Here is a 26,557-nt window from a genome sequence, read left to right on the forward strand (position 1 = left end):
GCAATTCAATTTTACACCATGCCAGAGAGAGGGCTGGGCAGTTCCTCAGGGAGTACTCCATTAAACACAGCTCTCAAGCACATATTTAAGCTCTGATGTGTTTGAGAAGAAAATACCAGTGACAGCACTCCCCTATGCTCCTGTTTCAGAAGGCAGGCTCCCACTTGTCTGGTTGAATGTGTCACTTTCTCCCCTCCCCAAAGCCCCCATGGATCCACTACTTTACACCAGCAACCATGAGAAGTCTTCAGTCTTATAACTTCCATTACATTGAAAACCCCCCTTAATCAGAATCTAATCCCTCTCACCAATAATTCATAAACCCAAGACAGTCAAATTGAAGACTGAGAAAGTACAGTTTATAAGTCTAAATCGTTAAGGACTGCACTGTGTGTTCTGGATGGTAAACTCTGTACATAAAGTTCCCATATTAACCAAAACCTCATCTTCCATCGCAATGTTACACGCTTCCAGCATTATCAAATTATGAAAGGCACCATTGATAGAAAGAAGGGGCTACAGGTTGTGTCCAATACTGTAATAAACATTTCCTACCCACTAATCCAGCCTCAACAATAAATCGTCCATCCCTACCCACCGAGTCAAAAGCCATTGTCTTCCCAAATAAAAATCACTAATCTGTTTTATTGGTCACCACCAATCATAAATTAGCATATGGCCATTAATACAAAAAATAGGAAATTCTGCAGTGGTAAAAATGGTCTTTGCATACAGGAAAGACCTGCTAAGGGCGCATTAAGACCACTTTTTACCAATGTTTGGTTAACAGGGCCTGTAAGAAAATTCCAAGACAGTTCTATTACATAAAAATTAATTAGCAGAAAGAAAAGGAATGAGGGGAGGGGGAAAAGCAATGCATTGCCCGAGTTCATTTTTTCCCAACTTTACCTCCAAATAGTTTGGACCCATCCCTCAAAAACACTACAGTTAAAGCTTTGAACTTAATCCTTTCCTGCACCATCAATCAGCTGCCCTTCTTTGAATTACTAGTAATATCTTCAACTTCATTTTGGACAACAAAAGTTAAAATAGATTACAACAAACTATTATTGAGGTTACCAGTGAATGGATAATTATTGCGAAATTCACTTGAGAACAGTAGTAAAAAGGCGGTTTTTGACCACTGATCCCACTTCTATCTCTATTGTCAATCCACTATCTATTTTTACGTGCAAGCTAGTCACATGATCTCTAAACTGGAGTACATGATCCTCAATCACCATCTTTGACTATTCAAATTTCATGCATGATTTCCTTATCCACAAAGTTTCAAATTTTTCCAGGTTTAATTTCAAGTAATTCTTGCCCATCCACTTCCTTAACCTTTGTAACTCAGGCCAGGATTCTCAAAAAACCACATTAAAAAGCGACAGTCTGCTAGCGCAGCCATTCTTCTAGTGAATTTTTAAAAAGCGAGTCATTCTCAAAAAAACGCTCATGTAAATAAGGTTGACGGAGAATTGCGAAGACTCTCATTCATCCAAATGGTTTACAATCAACAGCAAAGCCTCTACCATAGCTCCTTTTTTTTCAACTAGCAATGGAAAAAGATCTAACAACGGTCATGTGATTTAAGGACTGCAATAATATCAATGAACCCTCATAATGCATCCTCATAAAGAGGAGAGCTCGTTTTCATAGACTGCATGTTATTTTAAGTCTTGTCATCTCACACTTCTCAGATTCTTTGACTCTTATCTTACTATTAATTTGTTTCAACCATCAATTAAATTATCAGTAGATCTGGGTGTCATTGTAGACAATATGATGAAACCTTCCCCCCAAAGTGCGGCGGCGGACAAAAAAGCAAACAAGATGCTAGAAATTATTTTTAAAAAAGGATGGTTAACAAGATTAAGGGTTAGATTTACTAACCCTCCGATCCGTGTGCGATTGAAGGCAGGCCGACCGATTCATCAACCATCTGCATGCATAAGGAGGTGATCAGGGGCACGTCCCCAATTGACTGCACAGATCGCTAGAGCCCTGACAGTAGTGACAGGAGAAGCAGCCTCCTGTCACTGCTGTCAGGGCTTCTGCCGGCTTTTTAATTTTTTTTAAATCAGGCAGATATTTTGCGTGTTTTACACACGCAAAATATCAGCCCGATTTTAAAAAAATGAAACCCCCCTCCCTCTCCCGATAAGTGCCCCTTCACCTCTCCCTCCCCGAAACAAACAAAAAAAAACAAACACGACCCTGCTTTTAAATTTATGGCAGAAGGGTTCCCACTCCCTCCTGCCATCTCTACTATTTTCCCCACCGGCCCACCACACCCCCGACCAGCCCACCCCCTGGTCAGGCCTGGCCTGGCTGGACCCACCCCCTCCCCGGTCCTTGAAAAATCATTGGGAGCAGCAATGGTGCCCGGGCCCTCCTGCTCCTTAGGCCTCCATGATATCATCTTCCGGAGCAGGAGGAAGTGCAAAGTCCTCCTGCTACTCTGCCGGGCCGCTTCATGATACTGGCCTTAGGCCACGCCCCAGAGCATCATCTGATGCACAGGGAGGGGCCTAAGGCCCTGATTGGCTGAGGCACCTCAGGCTCCTCCATAGAGAGGGGCCTGGGGCACTTCAGCCAATCAGGGACTTCCTTAGGGAAGAGTCTAAGGAAGTCCCTGATTGGCCAACATGCTAAAACAATTACAAACAGTCCAAAATATAGCCTTAAGACTAATATACTCGCTGAAAAAAACAAGACCACATTACCTCAGTTTTCCAAGACTCACACTGGCTCCCAGTACAAGCATGCATACAACACAAATTCTACTGCACCCTATTCAAAGCCCTAAATGGAAATGGACCAAGCTATCTGAACAACTGCCTAATCAGGAAAAACACATCCAGACCAAGGAGAGAACTCAAGCATACTTTACCCACCCCCCAACCAAAAGCATGCAAAGCAAAAAAAAAATGACGGTCTACTAGCCACCAGAGCAACAAAAATAGACCACCTCTCAAATATGCTGCCACGCCGCCCAACTACAAAACATTCAGGAAAGAACTGAAAACCATACTATTCAAGAAATTTGTCAAATGATCTAACCAAACCGTATCAACCATTCCCAGATCCCGACGCATACTATAGCTATCAACCTTGTAATCTCCCTGGGAATACCCAGGCTAGTTTCTTGTTGTAAACTGCCTAGAACTAAAAGTTATTGGTGGGATAGAAGACATCAATGTAAAGACATGGTTGAAGCCACTACTTGCTCTGGATCAGTAGCATGGAATGTTGCAACTCTGGGTTTTGGCCAGATGCTAGTGACCTGGTTGACCACCGTGACAACGGGCTACTGGACCTGATGGATCATTAGTTTGACCCGGTAAGGCTATTTTTATGTTCTTATCATGTCTGCCCGTACTGTTCATTCAACCTAACTGAAATGACTGCTAATACAACAAAAAAATATTCATATTCTAATCGTGTGAACACATTCTAAGCCCGGCTTTGCCCAAACATGACATCCCATTTCTCAGGGGATTGAGCAACCTGGTTTTCAACCTTGTGCACCCCATCACACCCAAGGTCGTAATACAGCGACTGCTGATAATAGCACCAGACATTCAGCCTGTTTCTACTTTTGTTTCCCCCAGTCTCTCCCTTCAGCCTACAAATAAAGATCTGTCATTTATTACAACCTGAAAATAAAGATACAGATTCAGTAAAAGAACAATGTGATCTCTGAAAACAAATATTCAAAGGAACTTATTTAGTTAACCGGTGCTGCTTACCAGATAAGTACCAGTGAGAGGGATATTCAGAGGAAACTGAATATTTCCTCTGAATGCCCTAGCATTATATTGACGGTTCTGGAACAGTCCATGGACGAAGTTTGGGCAGAGCCAGAGGTTATCTAGTTAGCAGCAATATTCAGACTGGTAACCAGATAGCTGTCTGGATAGTTAGGATATCGCAGCTAATCACAATCATAATAGTAATTATCAGATGATAGTCAGCCAGTGCTGAGTTCAGACATTTAGAACTGGCCATGAATATTCAGTTTCTTTCACCACTGTGACTGACATTTAAAAACAAATACTGACTGCCACTGCTCAATATCAGGGGAAAATATATTTAACAGATATGGATTTACACAATCACCTAGAACTGCTCGACTCAAGGAGGGTTATATTCAAATCCAAAAAGTATACAAACAATTAAACATGTCTGAGCGGGGCTTTATATCTTTTTCTGGGTAAAGGCCTATCCATGGTACATTACAGAAACTGTTTTTGTAAGGGCGGAGTGAAGTACATTAAAACTGAAAGAAGCTACATGGCAGAAATTTCACAGGCCCCTCTGATATAGCACACTTTTGTAAGTGTGCGGCAGCCCCAGGTTGGTAAAGTAGCAGGTACAGAGAATAGGGCAGAGCTAGTGGTGAGCAGACCTCTGTATATATACTGTCCACATGTTTATGTAATATGCAAGCTGCAGTGAATCATCATCACATTCTTCTGCTCAGAAAAGTCTCTATTAAAGGCAGTGGCGTACCTAGCATATGTGACACCCGGGGCCCATCATTTTTTGACACCCCCCATCTATATGAAAAATATGATTTTTAGTAACAATCTACATATCGCACAACAAGAGTGTACCTAGGAAAAGGCAGCATCTTAAACACTACAGTGAGCACTAGAACACCAACACTAAACAAACCAGATCCTGCACAGTCAATTGATCCTGTGCAGTCGATGCTATCAGAAAGCCATGTCCCTTTCATACACACAGACAGATACACCCTCGCCCAATATGGAATAATCACAAACTAAAAATAGAAATATGTAGACAAAAGTTAAACTGAACTGCCAAGAAACCAGACTCTGCATACAATGCAACACCACAACACCACAAAAACAGTAATACATGTCCTCTAATACTGTGCAAAATATAAAGACAGTAGATATAAATTTGAAAAAACTGATACATAACAATCACCACTTTACAAATTAACAAATAAAACAAATAATGAGAAATAAGAAAATACCATTTTATTGGACTAATCCCCGTAAGCACGGTCCTCATCCCCACAAACCACCTGATTCCATCCACACAAGCCTTGAATTATTTTATATTGAACTTATTATATTAAAGTATAAAAAGAAACAATATTCTGTACAATTGTCAATTTATAAATCAGCATCTTCTCCCCACTCTCTCTCCCCATTTCCCTTCAGCGTCCTCAGCCCACTCTCTCTCCACTTTCCTTCAGCGCACGCACATAAAAACAAGCAATTAATTTTATATCATTTTCATTCTATTCATTCATAGAAATTAAAGTCTAAATAATGCCATTCACATAAAAAAACATGATTTTACAAAAATAATTCCCTGCACAGTCAAGCCTGCAAGGATTACTAGATGTCTTTCAGCAGCTCCCCTCCCTCCCTCCCCATTATCTTCGTGGCCAAGTCAAAAATGATCTACCAACAATAACTTTTAAAAACAGAATGCACACTGTACGCAGAGAAAATGTTAATTATCATTTATATTCCACGGGTTTTCAAAGAGGTCAAGGCAGATGACTTTATGCAATGTCACCTCAGTAACAACTATACAAAAATAGACAAATATACCCCCTCCCTTTTTACTAAACCGTGATAGCGTTTTTTAGCGCAGGGAGTTGTGCTGAATGCCCCACGCTGCTCTCGACACTCATAGGCTCCCTGCACTAAAAACTGCTATTGCAGTTTAGTAAAAGGGGGCCATAGTGCACAATATATACAGCATATATAAATTCTCAAAACGGACACATTTTGATCACTAAATTGAAAATAAAATCATTTTTCCTACCTTTGTTTGGTAATTTCATCAATCTCTGGTTGCACTTTATTCTTCTGACTGTGCATCCAATATTTCTTCCCTTCTTTCAGCCTCCTGTATGCTTCCTCTCCTCCAGACCTCATTCCCTCCCCCAACTTTTTCTTTGTTTCATCCTGTCCCCTTCTTTCTTTTTCTCTCCATGCCCCCTTTCTTTCTGTATGTCTGTCTTTCTCTCTCTCTCTCTCTGTGCCCCATTTCTTTCTTTCTTTCTTTCACCCTGCCCCCTTCTTTCTTTCTCTCTCCCCATGCCCCCTTTCTTTCTCTATGTTTGTCTTTCTCTCTCTTTCCATGCCCCATTTCTTTCTTTCACCCTGCCCCCTTCTTTCTCTCTCCGTGCCCCCTTTCTTTCGCTATCTGTCTTTCTCTCTCTCTCCGTGCCCCATTTCTTTCTTTCACCCTGCTCCCTTCTTTCTTTCTCTCCATGCCCCTTTTCTTTCTCTATGTCTGTCTCTGTCTCCCATTTCTCTTTCTTTCACCCTGCCCCCTTCTTTCTCTCTCCATGCCCCCTTTCTTTCTCTGTCTTTCTCTCTCTCCGTGCCCCATTTCTTTCTTTCTTTCACCCTGCCCCCTTTCTTTCTCTATGTCTGTCTTTCTCTCTCTCCCCATGCCCCATTTTTTCTTTCTTTCACCCTGCCCCCTTTCTTTCTGGTTCCCTGTCTTCCCCCCCCTTTCTTTCTTTCTCCCTGCCCATCCACCATTGGGAAACATGCTGCTGCCACCGCCGCCGGGGAAAGGCTGCCACTGGCCATCGGAAACAGGCCAGCGCTGAGTTCGACCTGCTTCTCTTCCCCGCGGGCCGACCAACTCTCGCTACCCGACGTCAATTCTAACATTGGAGAGGACATTCCGGGCCAGCCAGGCAGCGATTGGCTGGCCCAGAATGTTCTCTCTGATGTCAGAATTGACGTTGGACGGCTAGAGTTGGTCAGCTCGCGGGGAAGAGAAGCAGGGAGGGAGAACTCGACGCCAGCTTGTTCCTGATGACGGCAGTGGCAGCCTTTCCCAGGCAGCAGCCTATTCCCCGGTGAGTGGCCAGCTGTGCACCCCCTTGGGCAGTGCACCTGGGGTGGGGCCCCCCGCCCACCCTCGGTACGCCACTGGTGAAAGATTAGTCCCATGGAGTTGCGAGTCTCCTGGCTGATAGGACAAGCAGAGCTCAGGTACATCAATGAAATAGGGCTCAAGGGAGGGAAGGATGAAACTTGTACAGCAAAATCCTTGGCTTTGTCAAGGTTACAAGCCTGCTTAGGTTGGAAGATCTGCCTCTTTTTTGACCAGTTTCAGGATGAGGTCCTCTCAGTATCTGCGTTGCATGGTGCTTTGCATGGTGCATGGTACGTTGCATGGTAAGACATATGAGGACTTAGGTCGTCGCTGGGATTCCTTGGATTTTTCCCCCTCATTAATCGTATATCTTCTATCTCCCTTAGCGCTGAACCTCAGGAGTGTCAATATCGAGTGGTGTTTCATGCTTATTTTTCTCAAGAACAGGTGTATAGGGCTGGGGATGTCCCTTCTTCGCTGTGCCCAAAATGTCAGCAGGGATGCAATTTGTTCTTTCATGCTTTTTGGGCTTGCCCTAAAGTTAAAGCTTTTTGGAGGGGTGTCCTGAGATTTTTGGAGCGCCTTTTGGTCAATCTCTTCCAATGTCCCCAGTCGGCTTTCTTTTGGATCACTATGAATCTTTTCGTGTGGCTGCTAGGGGGCATCGGATGTTGATTCGCAGAGCTGCAGTTCTGGGTAAGAAGATTATCCTCAGTGTCTGGATGCAACCGACCACACCTGCTTTATGGGCCTGGCGGAATCATCTCCATAGTTTAATGCTTTGGAAGCAACGCCATGCCCGTCCTTCTTTTACATGAAAAAAAGTTTTTCTACTGATTTGGGACTCCTATATTCTGTCCTTGTCTCCTAGAGCTCGGAGCTTAATGTTGAACTCTTTCTAACCAACCCTTATCTTTTCTCCATTTTTCGGATCCTGTTCCAGTCAACTGGCTTATCGAAGAGTGTGGTAAATGGTGTGCAAGGTGGAATGGATATTGGTATGGCTTCTGTGGAATAGCTAGGGGTTTTTTTTTGGGGGGGGTGAGCTGGCTGCTTGGGGGAGGGGTTGGTTCCTGGAAAGTTAGAAGGTATCAGAACACAGCCTTCCGATGTTCACCTGGGCTAGTATAAAGGGGTTTTTGGGGGGGGAGAGGGCAGGGGTTGGGGAGTCAGGGGGAGTGGGTTTTGTGGGGTGGGCTTGGGGGGTTAAAAGTGAAACTGTTGTATTTGCTGAACCTGTTCGATTGCATCTGTTCTTTGTGCTTGCTCTGTTGCTACGCAATGTTCAACAATAAAAAATGATTTACACTAAAATTTTTGTACAGCAAAAAGTCACCATTCTCTGGCAAATTAAAATTATGGACAATGGTTACATTTTTATAACCTTCATTTTACATTGCCTCTTGCCTCCTCTGGGTTGGGATTTTTTTTTTGATGGGGGGATTGTTTTTTACTTTTATTATCTTTACTCAAGAATCTTCTGTCTTTCATTTTCTGTTTTGCTCTGTCCCATCAATTCTCCCTAACCTAGAGTCCTCCTCTCTTTCACTACCCTCTATTGTCTTTCTTCCATAATCTGTTTCCTCTGTCCTCTGCCTCATTGTATTTGTCTTAATCCTTTAAAACCAGTGGCACAGTAAGGGACTAATTTACTAAACTTTCTTTTCCCATAAATACAGAATGGGAAAAGAGCCTTAGTAAATCAGTTTCTAAGGGCCCCTTTGCCAAAGCCTCAATAGCAATGCTGCCGCAGTAAATAAACCAAAGCCCAATCAATTCCTATGGGCTTCAGCGCATTTACCCCAGCAGCATCATAACCATGGCTTTGTAAAAGGGGCCCTAAACGAGCTACTGCAGGACCTCAGAAAGGATGCCAGTTCCTCACTCTTCAACTTCGGGGGGGGACAATACCAGAAAGGGTGAAGGGAAGGAGAGGCAAGTGAGGCCTGAGCAGCTGGCTCCTACATTTTTGGACTGTCTCCTAGGTTGTACGAATATTTATTGAGTACTGTGACACTCTAGGCCTCACACGAGAGGGAGAGACCATCCATGGCCCTAGGTTCCTCTTTGTCTGGTGACTATATTTTTAAGTGGACCAACACAGTAACCACAATAGTTTGCCCCTTTCTTTCCTGAAACACTGGGGCTGTTGCCTAATTCCAGTTCTGAAAATATATAACAAATTGTAGACACGGTGAAGTCCAATGGAGGCAGGAACAGGAAGGCATTTCCATCTGTGACACTGACAAAGGACTACACAAAGGGCTTCCTATTCTACACTTAAAAGCAGGCTATGGTACTACAGCTGCGCAAATGGCAAAAGAATAAGGTAGCGTAAAACCAAAGGTTTCTTATTTAGCAAAGTATTTCATAACCAGAAACACTTTCACACTCTTTCCTTTCAACAGCTGCTCTTCTTAATTAATAAGAAGCTGCTGAGGGCGCTTGAACCATTCCGGTTATTTTTTTGGCACCGCGTAAAGGGCCGAGATGTCATAACAGGGTTTCTCTGTTCATAGCTGGAAGGAATCTGAGGTAGGGGACCCAGGACTGAGAGTGATTACTCAATCAGCTCTGGGTTTTCGTTTGCTTTTTTTTTTTTTTTTTTTTTGCTTTGGTAGGGAGCTTGCCAGTGTCACAAGCGGTCCACTGTGCTTAAGAGAAAGCTGCTGCTGTACACACAATGGTGAATCCCACACTAGCTAATTATTGAGCAAGGAGACTAAAATTCAAAAGAAAGAAACGCAGTCACACATATCAATATTCAGTTGCATACAACAGCAGGATCACTTGATGGCTTACAGAAGAGTTTTCGGTAGTCTTTTTTTTTTTTTAATGCCCTCTAACTACAAGGAAGAAAAAGTTCAGACCATGTAGATGGTAGAACAAAACAATCTTCTATATACCAACAGACACAGGAACAGAACTTCGCCGTTATTCAGAACATAGTAGCAGGCACTAAACTTGCTATAACAAGAATTGGTGTTGCAGGTCAAAGATGGCAGGGAAGTGGTTAGCGCAGCAGCCCACTGAAACTCCCCGTGATCTTCACCCTCTACTGCTTCAGTTTATACATGGCTGGTTACAGCCAGCATTCAGCAGCTTTTTAAATGCCAACTTTGGCTATACTTGGTTTTATTTCTGATGTACTATTTACACTGCATTGCTCAACTGTGGTCATGTGACCCTGCACTGTGTTAAAAGGAGGCTTTACGCAGACAGACAGACAGACATGCTGTCTGAAAAGTGACCCCCCTCACCTGGAATTTGGAGGTCCTTGTAAGTTACTACCTTTTACTGTGCTCTATCTTTCACCCACTGATATTTATTTCTGCATTATTATTATTACCTTTTGGTGAAGGTCAGCAGGCTAGCAAACTCCCAGGTGAAGGACCCCAAGTTTAGTGAGGGTGGCACACAGCAGGCTGGCTCAACAGATCCGCCAGAGCTTCTCTGTGAAGCAGCAGTCTGGCACCGTGGGACTGCATGCATTCCTCCAACAGGAGACTACCAAGAAGGGGTCTCAAGGCACTGAAGACAGAGAAATGAACTTTAAGTGAAAAAACAAGGAAAAGAAGCAGAGCAACTGCAAAAGACTTCTGCACGGATTGCTTGCAGAAATTGTATCTGGATTTGTTTTCTAGCTCTCAGGCTAAGGGGGTGGCGCATGTCCTCAGAAAAGTGTTTGGATTTCTAAAACTCCTGAATTCCAGGTTGGGATTAAACACCTTGCATATGGAATCCAGAAGGGACGTAACAGAATTTATGATTAGCTTTCAAAGATAAACCCTTCTTCAGATCAGAATTAAGCAAAAGTTGACAAATATAAGTATATATAAGGGAAACATGAAAATATTCCAGTGATAGTTTCATAGGAAGAGGGACAGATGGGTGGGTAAGTAGGAGACAGAGAGATAACAAAGCAGTTTAAATTTCTTTGTGAAGGGAAGCCAAGGTCTTTGCTAAGACCCGTCTGGTAGGTATCATTTTAATTTCAAAGGTCTTACGCTCTTGGATTGTCTTAAAATTTCATTTTAGCATTCTCACCATAAAATCATTGCTGCAGTGGTCAGTTTTTCCAAAGTGTTGGCCGACAGAGGTGGCATTCTGGTTGGTATTACAATTTTTAATATGATATCTGGGTAAGTTGATCCTAGTCTTTAGCATCTGGCCTGTTTCACCAATATAGAAGTCTTCTTTGCACTTTTTGGACTGAATCATATACACATTAGAAGATGAGCATGTGAAGGATTCCCTTGTTGAATGTTTTTCCCATATGAGTGACTGTGGACAGTGGCATAACGAAAGTGAAAGGCACCCAGGGCAGTGGTGCCCCCACCCTCTTCTCTACCCCTCCTTTCCTGCCCCCCCAACCACATACACACGCCCCTTCCCTTACCCCCGTACCTCTTTAACTTCCTCAGCGCAAGCAGCATCTCCAACTTGCTGCCCGCACCAGCCTCGGCTCTCCCTCTGGCATCACTTCCTGATCCTGAGACGAGGAAGTGACATCAGAGGGACAGCCGAGGCCAGCGTAAGCAGTTCTGCTTGTGCTAGCGATGAGTAAGAGGTACGGGGGAAAGGAAGGCGTGTGGCAGAGGAAGGCTGGGAAGTAGCAGGGAACAGAGAAGAGGAGAAGTGCCAGAACCCCCACCAAGATGACACTCGGGGTGGTCCACCCCCACCTTACTACGTCACTGACCATGGGATCCTTTGAGATGTTCTCACACAGTTCACAGCTTGTCACACCACAAGGATGTGTGCTATTCTTGTCTTTATGGGTTTGTGTAGGGATTTTGCTTTTTACCAGTTTCTGTTTAGGTTCAGATGGAACTGGGAATATTTCTTTTAGTAATTTATCTTCTTGGAATTGTGGTTGTAGATTTCTTGTAATTTTTCTTAGGTTTTCCAGCTCTGAGTTGTATATCACTACCAAGAGGGTCTTTTCTGTGGTTTTCTTGACATTGTAGTGCGATAGGTTTTCTCTGGGTATTTTAAGAGATGAGGCAATAGTCTTGGAGATTATTTTAGGGTTGCATCCTTTTTGTTTGAAGGATTCAATAAGGGTTTTTAGGTGTTTGTCTCTTGGGTCAGAGTAGACACGGTGGTATCGTGTGGCTTGGAAGTGTATAATGGATTTTTTAATGTGTGAGGGGTGGAAGCTGGAGTTGTGGTAGTAGCTGCAGCTGTCTGTAGGTTTTTTGTATATACTGTAGATGTTTGTATGTAGCCATTGTTGATAGAGACTATGGAGTCCAGAAAATTGACTTTCTGGGGAATAGACAATTTTTAATTTGATTGTAGGATAGTATGTATGGAAGAATTGAAAAATTATTTGAGCATCTCTTCTCCCTCAGTCCAAATAATAAAAATATAATCAATATACCGGTAGTATCTCAGGGGTTTAGTCTGAAATATATTTAGAAATGTCTCTTCTAGTTCTGCCATGAAGAGATTTGCATAATGTGGTGCTATCCCGGTGCCCATAGCAATGCCCAGGTATAAGTACTTCTGCACCACAGTATGGCTGGGAAACATCGTATCACCAAAGCTGCTGCTCGGGTTACAACTTCCGTCTCTGTCCCGACAAAAAATGTTACCGAGGCAGAGGGAGTGGTTCCATGTACAAGCTGTCTTCAGCTTGAATCCCTCATGAAGGAAGTAAAAGAACTGAGAGAGGAGGTGGCAAGACCAAGAAGCATCCATAAGAATGATAGGTACACCGATGAAATGCTTCATGAGGTGTTAAAGATTTCCAGCAGTGGAGAAGAAGATTGGTACTGTGACTCCCCCTTCCCTTGAACTGAAGAACCGGTATGCTGTCCTGGAAGTGGAAGAGATGAGAGCATCCCAAGGAGAGGAAGGACCAAAGCTTGAGACCCCAAAAATTACTGGATCCATTACCACTAGGAGGCATAAGGTAGTGGTAGTTGGCAATTCCCTTCTAAGGGAAACAGAAGCATCCATCTGCAGACCAGACATGATGTCACGAGAGGTATGCTGTCTACTTGGTGCCAAAATCCAAGATGGTACAGAGAACTTGCTGAGACTCATCAAGCCTGATGACTACTATCCGATGCTGCTCATCCACATTGGTACTAATGATACTGCCAGGTACCCCTGCGAGCGTGTCAAAAGTGACTTTGTGGCTTTGGGAGAGAAAGTGATGCAGTCAGGTGCATAGGTGGTATTCTCGCCATCCTCCCTGTCGAGGGTAAAGGAGATGAGCGCGTGGCTATGTGGATGGTGTCGTTGAGAGCATTTTGGCTTCCTGGACCATGGAATGATTTTCCAAGGGCTGCTGAGCAGGGATGGTGTGTATCTATCAAAGAAGGGAAGAAGGGTCTTTGCCGGCAGGCAGGCTAATCTTCTGAAGAGGGATTTAAATTAGAAGTAACGGGGCAGGGTGATCAAAACTCCCGGGTGAGTATAAGCCCTCAGGTAAGTAAATCACTGAATACCACACGGCTGGGAAAAGGGGGCAATGTCTGGAAAGCAATACAGTATGATCTCATTATAATGGACTTCAAGGGACCTGGAAAAACAGTCCGTTATATCCAGAGTTTTTTGGGGTTTTTTTTAAACTTTATTTAGGTCAACTTGAAACAACGTACAATCGATGAACAACAGTCACTGCACAAACATATCAGCAACATCAATAACAAAACACAGCAAAACATTGTTATGGCACGAAATGATTGCAAAACCAGAACACTAAAAGATGTTCTAAAGTATTATGTCGAACTGTACTGGAAAGAAAAATACTCTTGCCATTTTCTTCTGGGCTGCATTTTGATACTATATCACCGGCACACTACGCATCTTGTAGGCAGAGCCTGCATGTCCATTATAGCCAAACAAAACTACAGCTGAAAGCAGCTCTGGGGATCAAATTGGCTGTCCATTATATCCGAAAGTCCATTATATGCGAGTCCACTATATGCAATGATTTTCTGTATGTTTATAAAGGCGCACAGCTGGGACCAGCAGACTTCGTCCACTATAGGGGAGGTTCCGTTATAAAATGGTGTATAGTCTTTGTGTTAAGGCGTATGGGGACAGACTTAAAGATCTCAATCTCTATACTTTGGAGGAAAGGCGGGAGAGGGGAGATTTGATAGAGAAGTTTAAATACCTAAGTAATACAAATGTGCATGAGTCAAGTCTCTTTCATTTGAAAGGAAACTCTGCAATGAGAGGGCATAGGATGAAGTTAAGAGGTGTCAGGCTCCAGAGTAATCTGAGGAAATACTTTTTTACAGAAAGGGTGGTAGATGTGTGGAAAAGTCTCCCAGAGTAATCTGAGGAAATACTTTTTTACAGAAAGGGTGGTAGATGTGTGGAAAAGTCTCCCAGAAGAGGTGGTGGAAACAGAGACTGTCTGAATTCAAGAGGTCCTGGGATAGGCACATGGGATCTCTCGGAGAGAGAAAGAGATAATGGTTACTGTGGATGGGCAAACTAGATGGGCCATTCGGCCTTTATCTGCCATCATGTTTCTATATCGTTGTTAAAACGGAAATAGTTGCGAGATACAATAAATTCAATTAATGCTGTAATAGCTTCCGGTGAATCTGGCTACAGGCCGGTGAGCCTGACTTCAATTATAGGGAAGATGGTGGAAGCTATGATAAAGGACGGCATTTGCGAGCACATTGAGAGAAATGGCCTACTGAGAACAAGCCAGCACGGATTCTGTAAGGGAAGGTCATGCTTAACGAACCTTCTGTACTTCTTTGAGGGAATAAGCAGTCGGGTGGACAATGGGGAACCCATCGACATCATTTACCTCGATTTTCAAAAGGCTTTCGACAAGGTGCCACATGAAAGGCTGCTTAGGAAGCTGTGGAACCACGGGGTGGGAGGGGATGTGCACCGATGGATAGAGCACTGGTTGTCGGGTAGACTGCAGAGGGTCGGAGTAAAGGGCCAATATTCTGACTGGCGGGGAGTCACGAGCGGTGTGCCGCAGGGATCGGTGCTGGGGCCGTTACTCTTCAACATATTTATCAATGACCTGGAAAAGGAGGCAAAGTGCGAGGTTATAAAATTTGCAGACGATACCAAACTGTGCGGCAGAGTTAGCTCCAGGGAGGAGTGTGAGGACCTGCAAAGGGACCTAGACAAGCTGGAAGACTGGGCGAACAAATGGCAAATGCGCTTTAACGTGGAAAAATGCAATGTCATGCATATAGGGAAAAAGAACCCGTTGTTCAACTACAAATTGGGGGGGGCATTGTTGGGAGAAAGCGGTCTTGAGAGAGACTTGGGAGTGCTGGTGGATGCATCACTGAAGCCATCTGCACAGTGCGCAGCGGCCTCAAAAAAAGCCAACAGGATGCTGGGCATCATAAAAAGGGGCATAACAACCAGGACGAGGGAAGTCATCATGCCACTGTATCGAGCAATGGTGCGTCCGCATCTGGAATATTGTGTTCAATATTGGTCGCCGTACCTCAAGAAGGACATGGCGGTACTCGAGAGAGTCCAAAGGAGAGCAACAAAACTGGTAAGAGGGCTGGAACACTGCCCATATGCCGAGAGGTTGGATAGGCTGGGGCTCTTCTCTCTGGAAAAAAGGAGGCTCAGGGGTGATATGATAGAGACCTTCAAGATCATGAGGGGCATAGAGAGGGTGGATAGGGACAGATTCTTCAGACTGAAGGGGACAACAGGTACGAGGGGGCATTCGGAGAAACTGAAGGGAGATAGGTTCAAAACGAATGCAAGGAAGTTTTTTTTCACCCAAAGGGTCGTGGACACTTGGAATGCGCTACCGGAGGACGTGATTGGGCAGAGTACGGTACAGGGATTCAAACAGAGACTGGACGGATTCCTGAGGGATAAAGGGATCGTGGGATACTGAGAAAGCTAACCAGAAAATAAGTATAGAAACCCGACCAGGTCGTGCATGTGCAAGACCGGAGGGCTAGGACTTTGATGGGAAGATAGGACTCAATAGGAAACCAAGGTGGCATGGGGGCCCCTTCTGGTGATTTGGACAGGTCGTGACCTGTTTGGGCCGCCGCGGGAGCGGACTGCTGGGCAGGATGGACCTATGGTCTGACCCGGCGGAGGCACTGCTTATGTTCTTATGTTCTTATGTTCTTATGATCCAGGGTAGATGTGTTTAGAAATTTTTCACATGCAGTAATGCCATCTGCGTGGGGGATGTTGCTATGTAGTGATTCTATTTTCCCACCCATCCATTCCTCTTTCTGTGTAACTATCACTGGAATGCTTTCATGTTTCCCTTATACTGTATATATAGATATTTGTCAACATTTGCTTATTTCTGATCTGAAGAAGAAGGGGTTACCTTCAAAAGCAAATCAAAGAATGCATAAAACTAGTCCAATATAAAAGGTATTACTTTATTTTTTTTAAGTTTTCATTTTATTTCTATATATTACCTTGAAAAGTAGACCAACACAGCCACTACACCATTTCACTCAGAATAATCTGGGAATTATTACTGAGGAGTCTACCTGAGGTAAAACCATTTTGGTCACAATGTACAAGAAAGGGGAGAATATCACTTAGGCCAGTGTATCACAAACTGTGTGGCGCGATTACGGATGTGCATGCCCTGAGGCCTTCCAGACGCGGCCCTGAGTTTAGTGTGCTGTGGCTTGAAAAAGTTTGCAACACACTGACTTAGGCGAAGAGCAAGGATTTTTGCACAAATTTTGTTATCATTGTTAATGACAGAAATCGATCCGCAATTTTCTATTTTATTGGGGTCCCTGTCAGGTTTGGGAATGATTACAATGGTGGATTCCAGAAAGAAGTCTTTACTGGAGTTCATTAGGAAAGAAGTTTTTATAAGAGAGCTTTAATGGGAGGATGAGATTTAAAAAAAAAAAAAATACTTACAAGGATTCCTAAAGCAGCAGCGGCAGACGGTCAGCAGCGGCACTGTTCTGCATGGGTTGCTCTGCATCCTTCCCCACTGTCGTCTTTCCTCTGCTGCATCACTGATGACGGGGCAGGCCAAAAGTAGCCCGTTCAGAGCGATGCTGCTGATGACCATCCACCGCCACTGCTGCTGGTAGGTATGTTAGGTCTCATGGTAGGAGAGTCAGTGGGGTGCTACTGCACAGGGGGATGGGAGGGAGGTTTCATAAACTACTGCAGAGGGGAATGGGAGGATGGGAGGATGGGAGGAAAGATGCTGCACATGGGGGGGGGAGAGGAGAGAATTGTTGGAGTGCAAAACTTGGTATTTCAGTCGTTGCTCTTAAAATGGTTTACTGACAAGTCATAGCTGCTCTGTACAGTGGAAAATGAAGAATATGGCATTCTACAAGGATCTCTTGGAGGCGATTCAGGACTGTGTTTGGGAATGAGCTGGCTAAGTGGGCCATATCCTATTTCACCTATGCTAACAACATTCTCCTGATTATTCCACTCTAGGGATAAAAGCTGAACAAAATAAGGGAGAAAAAGGAAAATCAAGGAAAAAAGAGCCCTTATTTCATGTACATAAGAACATAAGAATTGCCGCTGCTGGGTCAGACCAGTGGTCCATCATGCCCAGCAGTCCACTCATGCGGCGGCCCTCTGGTCAAAGACCAGTGCCCTAACTGAGACTAGCCCTATCAGCGTACGTCCTTGTTCAGCAGGAACTTGTCTAACTTTGTCTTGAATCCCAGAAGGGTGTTTTCCCCTATGACAGACTCCAGAAGAGCATTCCAGTTTTCCACCACTCTCTGGGTGAAGAAGAACTTCCTTATGTTCGTACGGAATCTATCCCCTTTCAACTTTAGAGAGTGCCCTCTCGTTCTTCCTACCTTGAAGAGGGTGAACAGCCTGTCTTTATCTACTAAGTCTATCCCCTTCAGTACCTTGAATGTTTCGATCATGTCTCCTCTTAATCTCCTCTGTTCGAGGGAGAAGAGGCCCAGTTTCTAACCTTTCGCTGTACGGCAGCTCCTCCAAACCCTTAACCATCTTAGTCGCTCTTCTCTGGACCCTTTCGAGTAGTACCTTGTCCTTCTTCATGTACGGGAATTAGTGCTGTACGCAGTACTCCAGGTGAGGGCGGACTATGGCCCGATACAGCGGCATGATAACCTTCTCCGATCTGTTCGTGATCCCCTTCTTTATCATTCCTAGCATTCTGTTCGCCTTTTTTTCTGCCGCCACACATTGCATAGACGGCTTCATCAATTTGTCAATCAGAACTCCCAAGTCCCTTTCCTGGGAGGTCTCTTCAAGTACCTCCCCAGACATCCTGTATTCGTGCATGAGATTTTTGTTACCGACATGCATCATTTTACACTTGTCCACATTGAACCTCATCTGCCATGTCGATGCCCATTCCTCGAGCCTGATTATGTCACGTTGCCCGATTATGTCATGTCTTTAGAACTGAAAAGGCATTCCATTATGTATCCTCCTCCTTTCTTCTTTACTCTTCCTGGTCCCCAGGTAGGGCTCCTCTTTTTTACCTGCTCAATTATTTGGCTTACATACTGGCAACAGTAAGTGCCCTGGACTTTAAAGAGGAAAAAAAATATCCAAACACACACAAAATGGGGAAACTGCTCCCTGAAAGTGAAGAGAGAAAAAAAGGAATTCCTTTTAACAAAAATATGTTAGAAAGCTCCCTTGCTGATGTGTTCAGAATGCATCAGGAACACTGGACCCTCCATTCCATGGCAGAGCTCTTTCAAGATTGTGGAGAGATTGTTGGCCAACCATTTAAAACTGAATCCTAAGAAAACTAATTTATTATGGGTTGGTAATCATAATAAACAAATTCCATAAGTGGCTTTCCCACTAGTGGTAGAACCTCTCTTACTCCAGCTTAATCTCTGAGAATCTTGGAGGCGATTCAGGACTCATCCCTAACCTTGGAAGATCAGGTGGGCTTGTTCTGAGGCAGGTGTTTCTTTACCTTCATCATACAAAATGGCAGGTATTAGTTTATTTGCCAGTAGAATATGTTCAAGCGTTCCAAGCAATCATCTTATCAAGACTGATTACTGTAATACTGTTTATTTGAATCTTCCTAGTAAATTACTTATAGATCGCAAGTTCTTAAAAACATTGAAGTCAAATGTACCCTGGAAAGGAGAAAGTAGGAATGGATGACAGTCTGTTAGAAAGAACTCCACAGTTTGCAGATTTAAGCCTAATTATTTTAAAACTTTTTCTTCCTTACTTTTTTTTGTTTAATTCTTTATTGATTTTCAAATTTTGACAGTGCAATACAACTATATTAAAACTAGTCTTTAAGCCCGTTACATTAACGGGTGCTAGAATAGATGTGTCTGTCTGTCTATCTGTGTTTCTTTCTCTCTCTCTCTCCTTGGCCGCTGTCTGTATCCTTCTGTCTCCCCCCCCCTTGAGCAAAACTGTCTGCCCCCAGGACACACTTCCCCTCAAAGCAGGCCCCTTTCCCTCTCCCTAACTGTCTCTCCATGGCCCTCTTCTGTCTCCCCCCCCCGAGCAAAGCTGTCTGTCCCCAGCACACCTCCCCCCAAAGCTGCCCCCTTCCCCTCTCCCTATCTCTCCATGGCCCCTTCTGTCCCCCCCAAAACACCCCTCCCCCCAAAGCAGCCCTCTTTCCCTCTCCCTATCCATGGCCCCTTCTGTCTCCCCCCAGCATACCCCTCCCCACAAAGCAGCCCCCTTTCCCTTTCCCCCTGGCTCCCGGTATTGATTCCCTTCTTACTCTCCCAACATCCAGGCGTCTTCTGGCCTGCTCCTCTTCACCAAAGCAGCCTGCGATCGTGGTGGCCGGCTTTAGCGAACCTCGCAGGCTGCTCTCCAACTCGGTAGCACGTTCCCTCTGACGCGATCCCGTGCGTCAGAGGGAGCGTGCTACTGAGCTGGAGCAGCCTGCGAGGTTCTTTAAAGCCGGCCACGATCGCAGGCTGCTCTGAAGAGGAGGATCAGCGGCGGCGGCGGCGAGTGAGGGCAGGAGGTGACACGGCGACTCCTTCTTCTGCACGGAGGTGGAGAGCAGCTTGCAAAGTTCGCTACAGCGCTGGCGAACCGCAGCAGGCCGCTTTGAAGAGGAGCGGGAGGGAGGAGTCGCTGGTGTCTTCTGCACAGTCACGTGCAGGCACCGTGAGGACTGGCACAGAAGCACACCTCACGGCGCCACCACTCACGAATTTTCAAGAGCGCATGCGCCTCTAGCATTTTATTATTATTGATGAGCATTATACATAACGCACTTAAAATACACAAAATTAATACATTACCAATCCTTTTCTCCCTCCCTTCCTCACATAACTATTACACTGCATAAGCATATATTATTGCAATATTATAGATAAATACCTTTAACAATCCCAAATACCTTCCCCCATTGGACAATAATACAACAGATGATCCAAGGTCCCTATATCAATATGCCTTACTTTTAAATTTTTACTTCCTTCTTATATGTCTCCCAATAATTGCACTTGCTTCTCAAGTCACACCAGATCTACAGGAACTAGGATGTTACATTTGTCTTCTCCCAAAGATCTTATACATAAGACCTATTACATAATGGTTCTAAGTTACAGTTCAGCTGGTCACTGAAACATTTTTTTCTCTACACAATTAAGCTTTAGGCACTTGTTGAAAACTGGGTTGATTTTATAGTATTTTTAACTTTAACTATATTTCCTATATTGTTCTTTTGATGTGATGTATTTTATGCCTTTGTATTCTGTATAGTTTTAATGTTTACTATTTCCCCCCCCCCCCTTTTTTTTACAAAATCATAGCAAAGTTTTTAGCACCGACTACATCGGTAACAGCTCCGATGCTTATAGAATTTCTATGAGCATCGGAGCTGTTACTGCCATGGCCGGTGCTAAAAACCGCACTGCAGTTTTGTAAAATGGAAGAGTATATGTGTTTGATGGTATTTTTCTCTCCATCTTATGTCTTTAGTTATCTACTTTGAACTTTTGCTTGGTTAAGTGGACTATAAGTATTTAAATTAAATTAGCTACATTTGGGGAGTTATACTTGTAAACTGCTTAGACGTTTTATAATAGACAATATATCAAACCCTAATAAACTCAAAACTTGAAAGACTGCCTTCATAAGATCTACCTAAAATTAGAAGTTTGAGACAGAAGATAGAATACAGTATATACAGGTGAATCACCAACTAAGTTATAATTCAGGCTTGTGATTTTAGTTTTTAACTGGTGAATGTTGATAAAACACTCCTAATGCCTAAAAAATTAAATCAAGTGCCTACTGTCGTGTATTGCAAACTGTGTGCCGAGAGACACCAGTTGACTGCCTATAGGACGCGCCTCTCAAGGCGAGAGGCACATCCTGTAGGCAGTCAGCCGGCACCTTTCCTCTGCTCCATGCCTTTCCTCTTCCAGCATCCCCTCCCCCCCACTGGTCCATCTGGATAGCCTCCGCGCATGTGATGTCATCATCGCGTCAACATCCGCGCATTTCCAAATGCCCTCCAGCCATGGCCCCAAATTTAGTATGGTGTGGCTCCAGAGAGTTTGCAAGACACTGGTCTACTGGATAAACATCAAGAAAACACCATTTCCCCTGGTACTTTCACCCCTCTTCTGGTTTATCTTATACTTTTCACTCAGTTTTTGCGCCTTTTCTGTGCTAACAACTCCTAAGTGACACAAATGTACGTACTGTATTTGATTCCATTGGAAAAGGTATCCAGCAATAGTACCTGTGGGAAAAACACCAATAAACAGGGATTTTTTTTGTACCCCAAAAGAACTCCCTTAATTAGTTGAAAATAAATCTCTACATTTATAATTTGTAAACACCTAAGAATAGAAGCCCTAATTATAATGGTGGTGTGAAGAAGCGGAGAGGGTAATGTGTTAGCAGAGTGATAAGAATATCGGTCAGAAAATATCAATCAAGGGTAATACGTTAGGCCTTGGATCGCCACAGAGGTGGTACACTCAAATTTGGGGAAGCAGGGACAAGCCAGCCACTAATACTGATGTAGCACATATTTGCCAAAGAGTGACAATAAGGATGCATCTCAGACAAGGAACCCTTTCCAGCCCAGATCTACTACTAGTATTTATAATTTCTATAGCACTGAAAGGCATACGCAGCGCTGTACGCTTAACATTGTCCCTGCTCAGAACAGCTTACAATCTAATTTGGACGAACAGACAGACAGGACATCTCACGACTGGGAAGTTTCTAGCAGAAGAAATGATACAATGGGTATAGGTATCTGACGGCGAGTGAGAGTTAAGATTTGAAAGCAGCTTCAGAAAAAAATGTGGGCTTTTAGCTTGGATTTGAATACCACTAGAGATGGAGCATGACATACTGACTCTGGCAGCCTCTTCCAGGCATGTCTGCATTCTACTCCCTCTGCCAGGCTGTATTTGGAGGGGACAAGTTTAGCAATAATTCTCAAAGCTTCCTAGAAGTGGTATCAGAGACTGAGGAGATCCAACAAGATCAATGAAAAAAAAAGAACATATGGACCATCAAATTAAGAAAGGCTAAGTCTATGAGAAAACTAAAGAACTGTAGCTGTAATGCATCATAGCTCTTGCTAAACCAGTCATTTTGAAATTAAGAATCCAATTTAGCAAAATTTGGCAAATCCTGAAAGGCAAAAATCAAACCGGCAGTTCCAGTTTTACAGCTCTGTGTTTTAATTACTACATAGCCCTGCCAGTCATGTTTCAACAATTATCTTCACTATGGTATGCCCATATAATTTAAACGAAAGGCAAATAACTAAAGTGCTACAGGTCGGCCTAAACAACTCACGTTTGATGAGGAGTGCTGTGGCAATGCTTACCAGGAGTGAACCGCTGCCCCAACTGTGTATGTATTGCTTCAACTACTTTTTGTGAGATGTTATGGATTGTTCATGGAGGATTCATTTCTTGTCATTAATTGTCTCCTATAAATGTATAAAAATTTGTGGACCACCACTACAATTTCAGTCTGACCTATGTAAGTACAGACATTGCCATCAGAGGAATAATAATAACTTTATTCTTCTATACCGCCACAATCGTGCGACTTCTAGGCGGTTTACATCGAAGAAAACTGGACAAACAGCGAGTTACAATATGCAGATAGACAGTGAAATTACACTATGCAGAATCTTAAAAATGCAGCGAATTACAATATACAGTTTGTTTAGAATTTCAGAGGGGCCCTTTTAGAAAAAGTAGCGAATTATAGAATACAGAATTACAGAATTTGTTAAGAATTTTCAGAGGGGGCATATTAGGAAAAAAAGAATTGGAAGTGGTGTTTGGAGTAGTTAATGTTTAGGTGATATATCTGTCGAATAAGGCGGTTTTTATGACTTTTCTAAAAGTGACGTAGGTCAGCCTAGCTCCATTAATGTAGTTGTCTAGCCAGTGTTGTTGTTTGTTTGCTTGGTACATAAAAGTTCTGTCCAGAAAGGTTTTGTGTTTACAGCCAGGTAATGCTTGGACATGCAAATAGATTGCAGTTTCTGATTTGTCTTATGGGACTATATAATATGAAGTGAGATAGCAAGTGCAGCAGTCTGTAGTAGGGGCTGACGTGCTCGCTTTTTTTCAATCCAAATATCAAGCGGACCGCTGTGTTCTGGACAATTCTAAGTTTCCTCACTGTTTTTTTGGGTATACCCATATAAATGATATTGCAATAATCCAGTGTAGAAAGTACTAGTGATTGCACTAGTATTCTAAATGATAATGGGTCAAAGTATTTTTTGATGGTCTTTAATTTCCATAATGTCAGGAAACACTTTTTTACCACTAAATTTGTGTGTTCAACCATTGTCAAATGTGTGTCTAATGTGACTCCCAATATTTTTGTTTTAGTAATCGGGTAGTCGTGATCTTTTATATGTAACGTTGTTTTGGTAATTTTGTCCATTGTGTTTCTGTGTTTAGTTTCAGTTTGAAGTTGATTGTCCATAATATGAGAAATGTGTTCTGAGGTCTCATTTGTTATGCTGTTCACTGGCATTAAAATGGAAATGTTATCTGCATATATGTAATAGTTTAAGTTTAGCTTTTGCAGTAAGTGTCCTAGGGATGAGATGTAAATGTTGAATAGTGTAGGTGATAGAGGTGAACCCTGTGGTACTTCAGAGGGGTTTCTCCAGGAGTTTGAGTGTGTCCCACCACTAACCACACGGTATGATCATACACTGACAAAATGCACCTTGATAGTAAACCACTTGTATTGTAACCCACTTGCATCCCATGTACTGACTAAACGTATCTTTATTGTAAACCGTTTCTATCCCATGTACTGTCAAATGTATCTTTATTGTAAACCGCTTCGAACTTCACGGTATAGCAGTATATAAGAAATAAATTATTATTATTAATATTATCTCTTTGTTAGGAAACCCTGTAACCAGTTTCTTACTCTTCCCGTAAGTCCAATTGCATCTAGGCAGTGTAGCATTATTTCGTGATCAACAAGGTCAAAAGCACTGCTGAAGTCCAGTTGTAAAATCAGAGCCCTTGTTCCTTTGCTGAATAGGCCGTATAGGTGATTAAGGATTGAGGCTAGGACTGTCTAAGTGCTAAAACCTTTTCTGAATCCTGATTGGTGTTCATTGAGTATGCTAAATTTGTCTAGATAGTTTACTAGCTCCAAGTTGACCAATCCTTCAAGTAGCTTGGTAAATAAGGGGATGCTTGCTATGGGTCTGTAGTTGGTTTTCAGGGCTGATGAGTTTTTTTGATCCTTAGGGATTGGTGTGATCAGTAAATGTCCCATTTCCTCATGAAATGTTCCTTCTGTGAGAGTGGTTGTAACCTAATTAAATAGATCCTTTTTAAAATCTAGTGTGGCTGTTTTCAAGGTCTTGGAAGGACATACGTCCAGTAGGCAGTTTGATTTTGTATATTTATTGAACAGGGTTAGAAATTGGTGCCAGTCTGGTGGTTCAAAATGGTTCCAGAGCATGTCTACTCTGGGATCTTTTTTGTGGGGTCCGAGTTGGAATTCGAAGTTGGGTGAGGGTGGAGGTATGGTTGTTCTTACGTCTAAGATTTTGTTGCTGAAGAAAGTGGCGAGGGCTTCTGCCGAGGGTATAGATTCGTTTTCCTGTACTAAGATATGAGTAGTGTCTGTTAGTCTGTTTACCAACTTGAACAGTTTTTTGCTATTTGTTTTGGGTGTCCCTATTTTTTGTGCATAGTGTTTTGTTTGTTTTTCTCTAATCAGATTTTTGTAGTTTTTCATTTTTTGTTTACAGTGTATTTTGTCTTCCTCTGTTTGTTTTTTGCCAGATTCTTTCTAGTTTTCTCAGTTCCTGTTTTAGAGTTAGTAATTCAGAGTCGAACCATTCATTTAGTTCCCTTTAGTGCTATTTGATCTAGCACTTCTTTGCTAAACTTTGTCCATCTAGTTGGAAGTCCTGTATTTCCTCAATTTTGGGTTGTAGTTTGTAATGGGCCCAGAATTCTGTTGGATTTATAGTTCCTCTTCTGATGATTGTGGTTGGTTATGGGTTTTGTTTTGTTTTTTGTTTGGGTGATTTTTTTTGCCAATATATATCAAATTTACATATGTAGTGATCTGACCAGATGCATTTTTCCCAGGCCCCTATGCTACAGTGGATCTTTGGGTTAGGGATTTCTTTTTGCGAAAAGGTAACTATGTCTAGTTGGTGGCCTTTTTTGTGCGTTTTCTCTGGTTTTGGTATTATGAAACTGAGAGATTTTAAGAAAGTGTCAATTTCTATCACGTCTGGTTTTTCCACTTTTTCTAGGTGAATGTTTACATCTCCCAGTAGCAGGTTGTACGTTTCTTTCAGGGTGTTAGTAGTGAGGTATTCGAAGAACTCTTCTCTAGTGCTAGTCCACTTTTTGGGGGGAATGTAAAAAAGTGTCACAGTTGATGCCTCTTCCAGTTGGGTGTTGGTAACCTTGTAAGTTAATATTTCTAGGTCTTTTGTGGTTTTTGAGTCTATTTTGCTACAATCAAAGAATTCTTTTAAAATAACAGACTGATGGTCATCTCCATGGTAAATCCCTGGGCCTAAACCTTACAAATCCAATCCTCAGAGGAGGCTAGTCAGCCCTCAACAGCACGTTTCACCTCAGATGATCTGCTATACCACCCCTTTGACCGCTGTCAAAAATCCCGTAACAAGGTTAGTGACTGAAATCAACCCCCACCCACAACAGCCAGGGGACTGTGTGGTACACTAGTTAAAGCTGCAGCCTCAGCATCCTGGGATTGTGGGTTGAAACCCACCCTGCTCCTTGTAACCCTGGGCAAGTCACTTAATCCCCCCCATTACATTAGATAGATTGTGAGCCCACCAGGTCAGACAGGGAAAAATGCTTGAGTACCTGAATAAATTCATGTAAACTAAGTCGTTAGGATTCAAACATGAGTCGATGGCACCTAACAACAACAATCTTGAAAACTAAAGTTGATTCTGACTTCCAAAAGATCTGAGTAACCTGCTCTCTAGGTGAGAGGAATAGAGAGCTTAGAAGCAGACTGCATATTGGCTTCCATGTAAGATCAAGGAATGAAACTAGGAGAAAGACATATTGGGGCAGAAGGAAGACATAAGAAAGAGCCAAAGCATGTAAATTTTTAAAAGAAAGAAATAGAAGTTTACAAATAATCCCCCACTATCGCCACCTTTTTATCAAGCCATGTTAGTTTTGTTTTTATCGTTGGTCACTGCGATAAAAGCTCCGAAGCTCAT

General features: G+C 43.0%; 1 protein-coding gene across 9 annotated transcripts in view; it reads right to left on the reverse strand.

Annotated features, from left to right (window-relative positions):
- Positions 1–26,557, reverse strand: part of COBL (cordon-bleu WH2 repeat protein) — a 398,758-nt gene that overhangs the window by 292,613 nt on the left and 79,588 nt on the right. For 4 of the 9 annotated variants that reach the window (XM_033930512.1, XM_033930506.1, XM_033930505.1 and 1 more), the window contains exon 1: positions 10,241–10,411. The exons of the other annotated variants lie outside the window; for them this stretch is intronic. In XM_033930512.1, coding sequence (XP_033786403.1) covers positions 10,241–10,383 — 143 coding nt within the window. In that variant the 5' untranslated portion in view covers positions 10,384–10,411. Of the gene's footprint in view, positions 1–10,240; positions 10,412–26,557 lie in introns of those variants that run through there. 9 annotated transcript variants of the gene reach the window in all.

The sequence above is a fragment of the Geotrypetes seraphini genome, chromosome 2, assembly GCF_902459505.1.
Source record: "Geotrypetes seraphini chromosome 2, aGeoSer1.1, whole genome shotgun sequence".
Taxonomy (NCBI): Eukaryota; Metazoa; Chordata; class Amphibia; order Gymnophiona; family Dermophiidae; genus Geotrypetes; species Geotrypetes seraphini.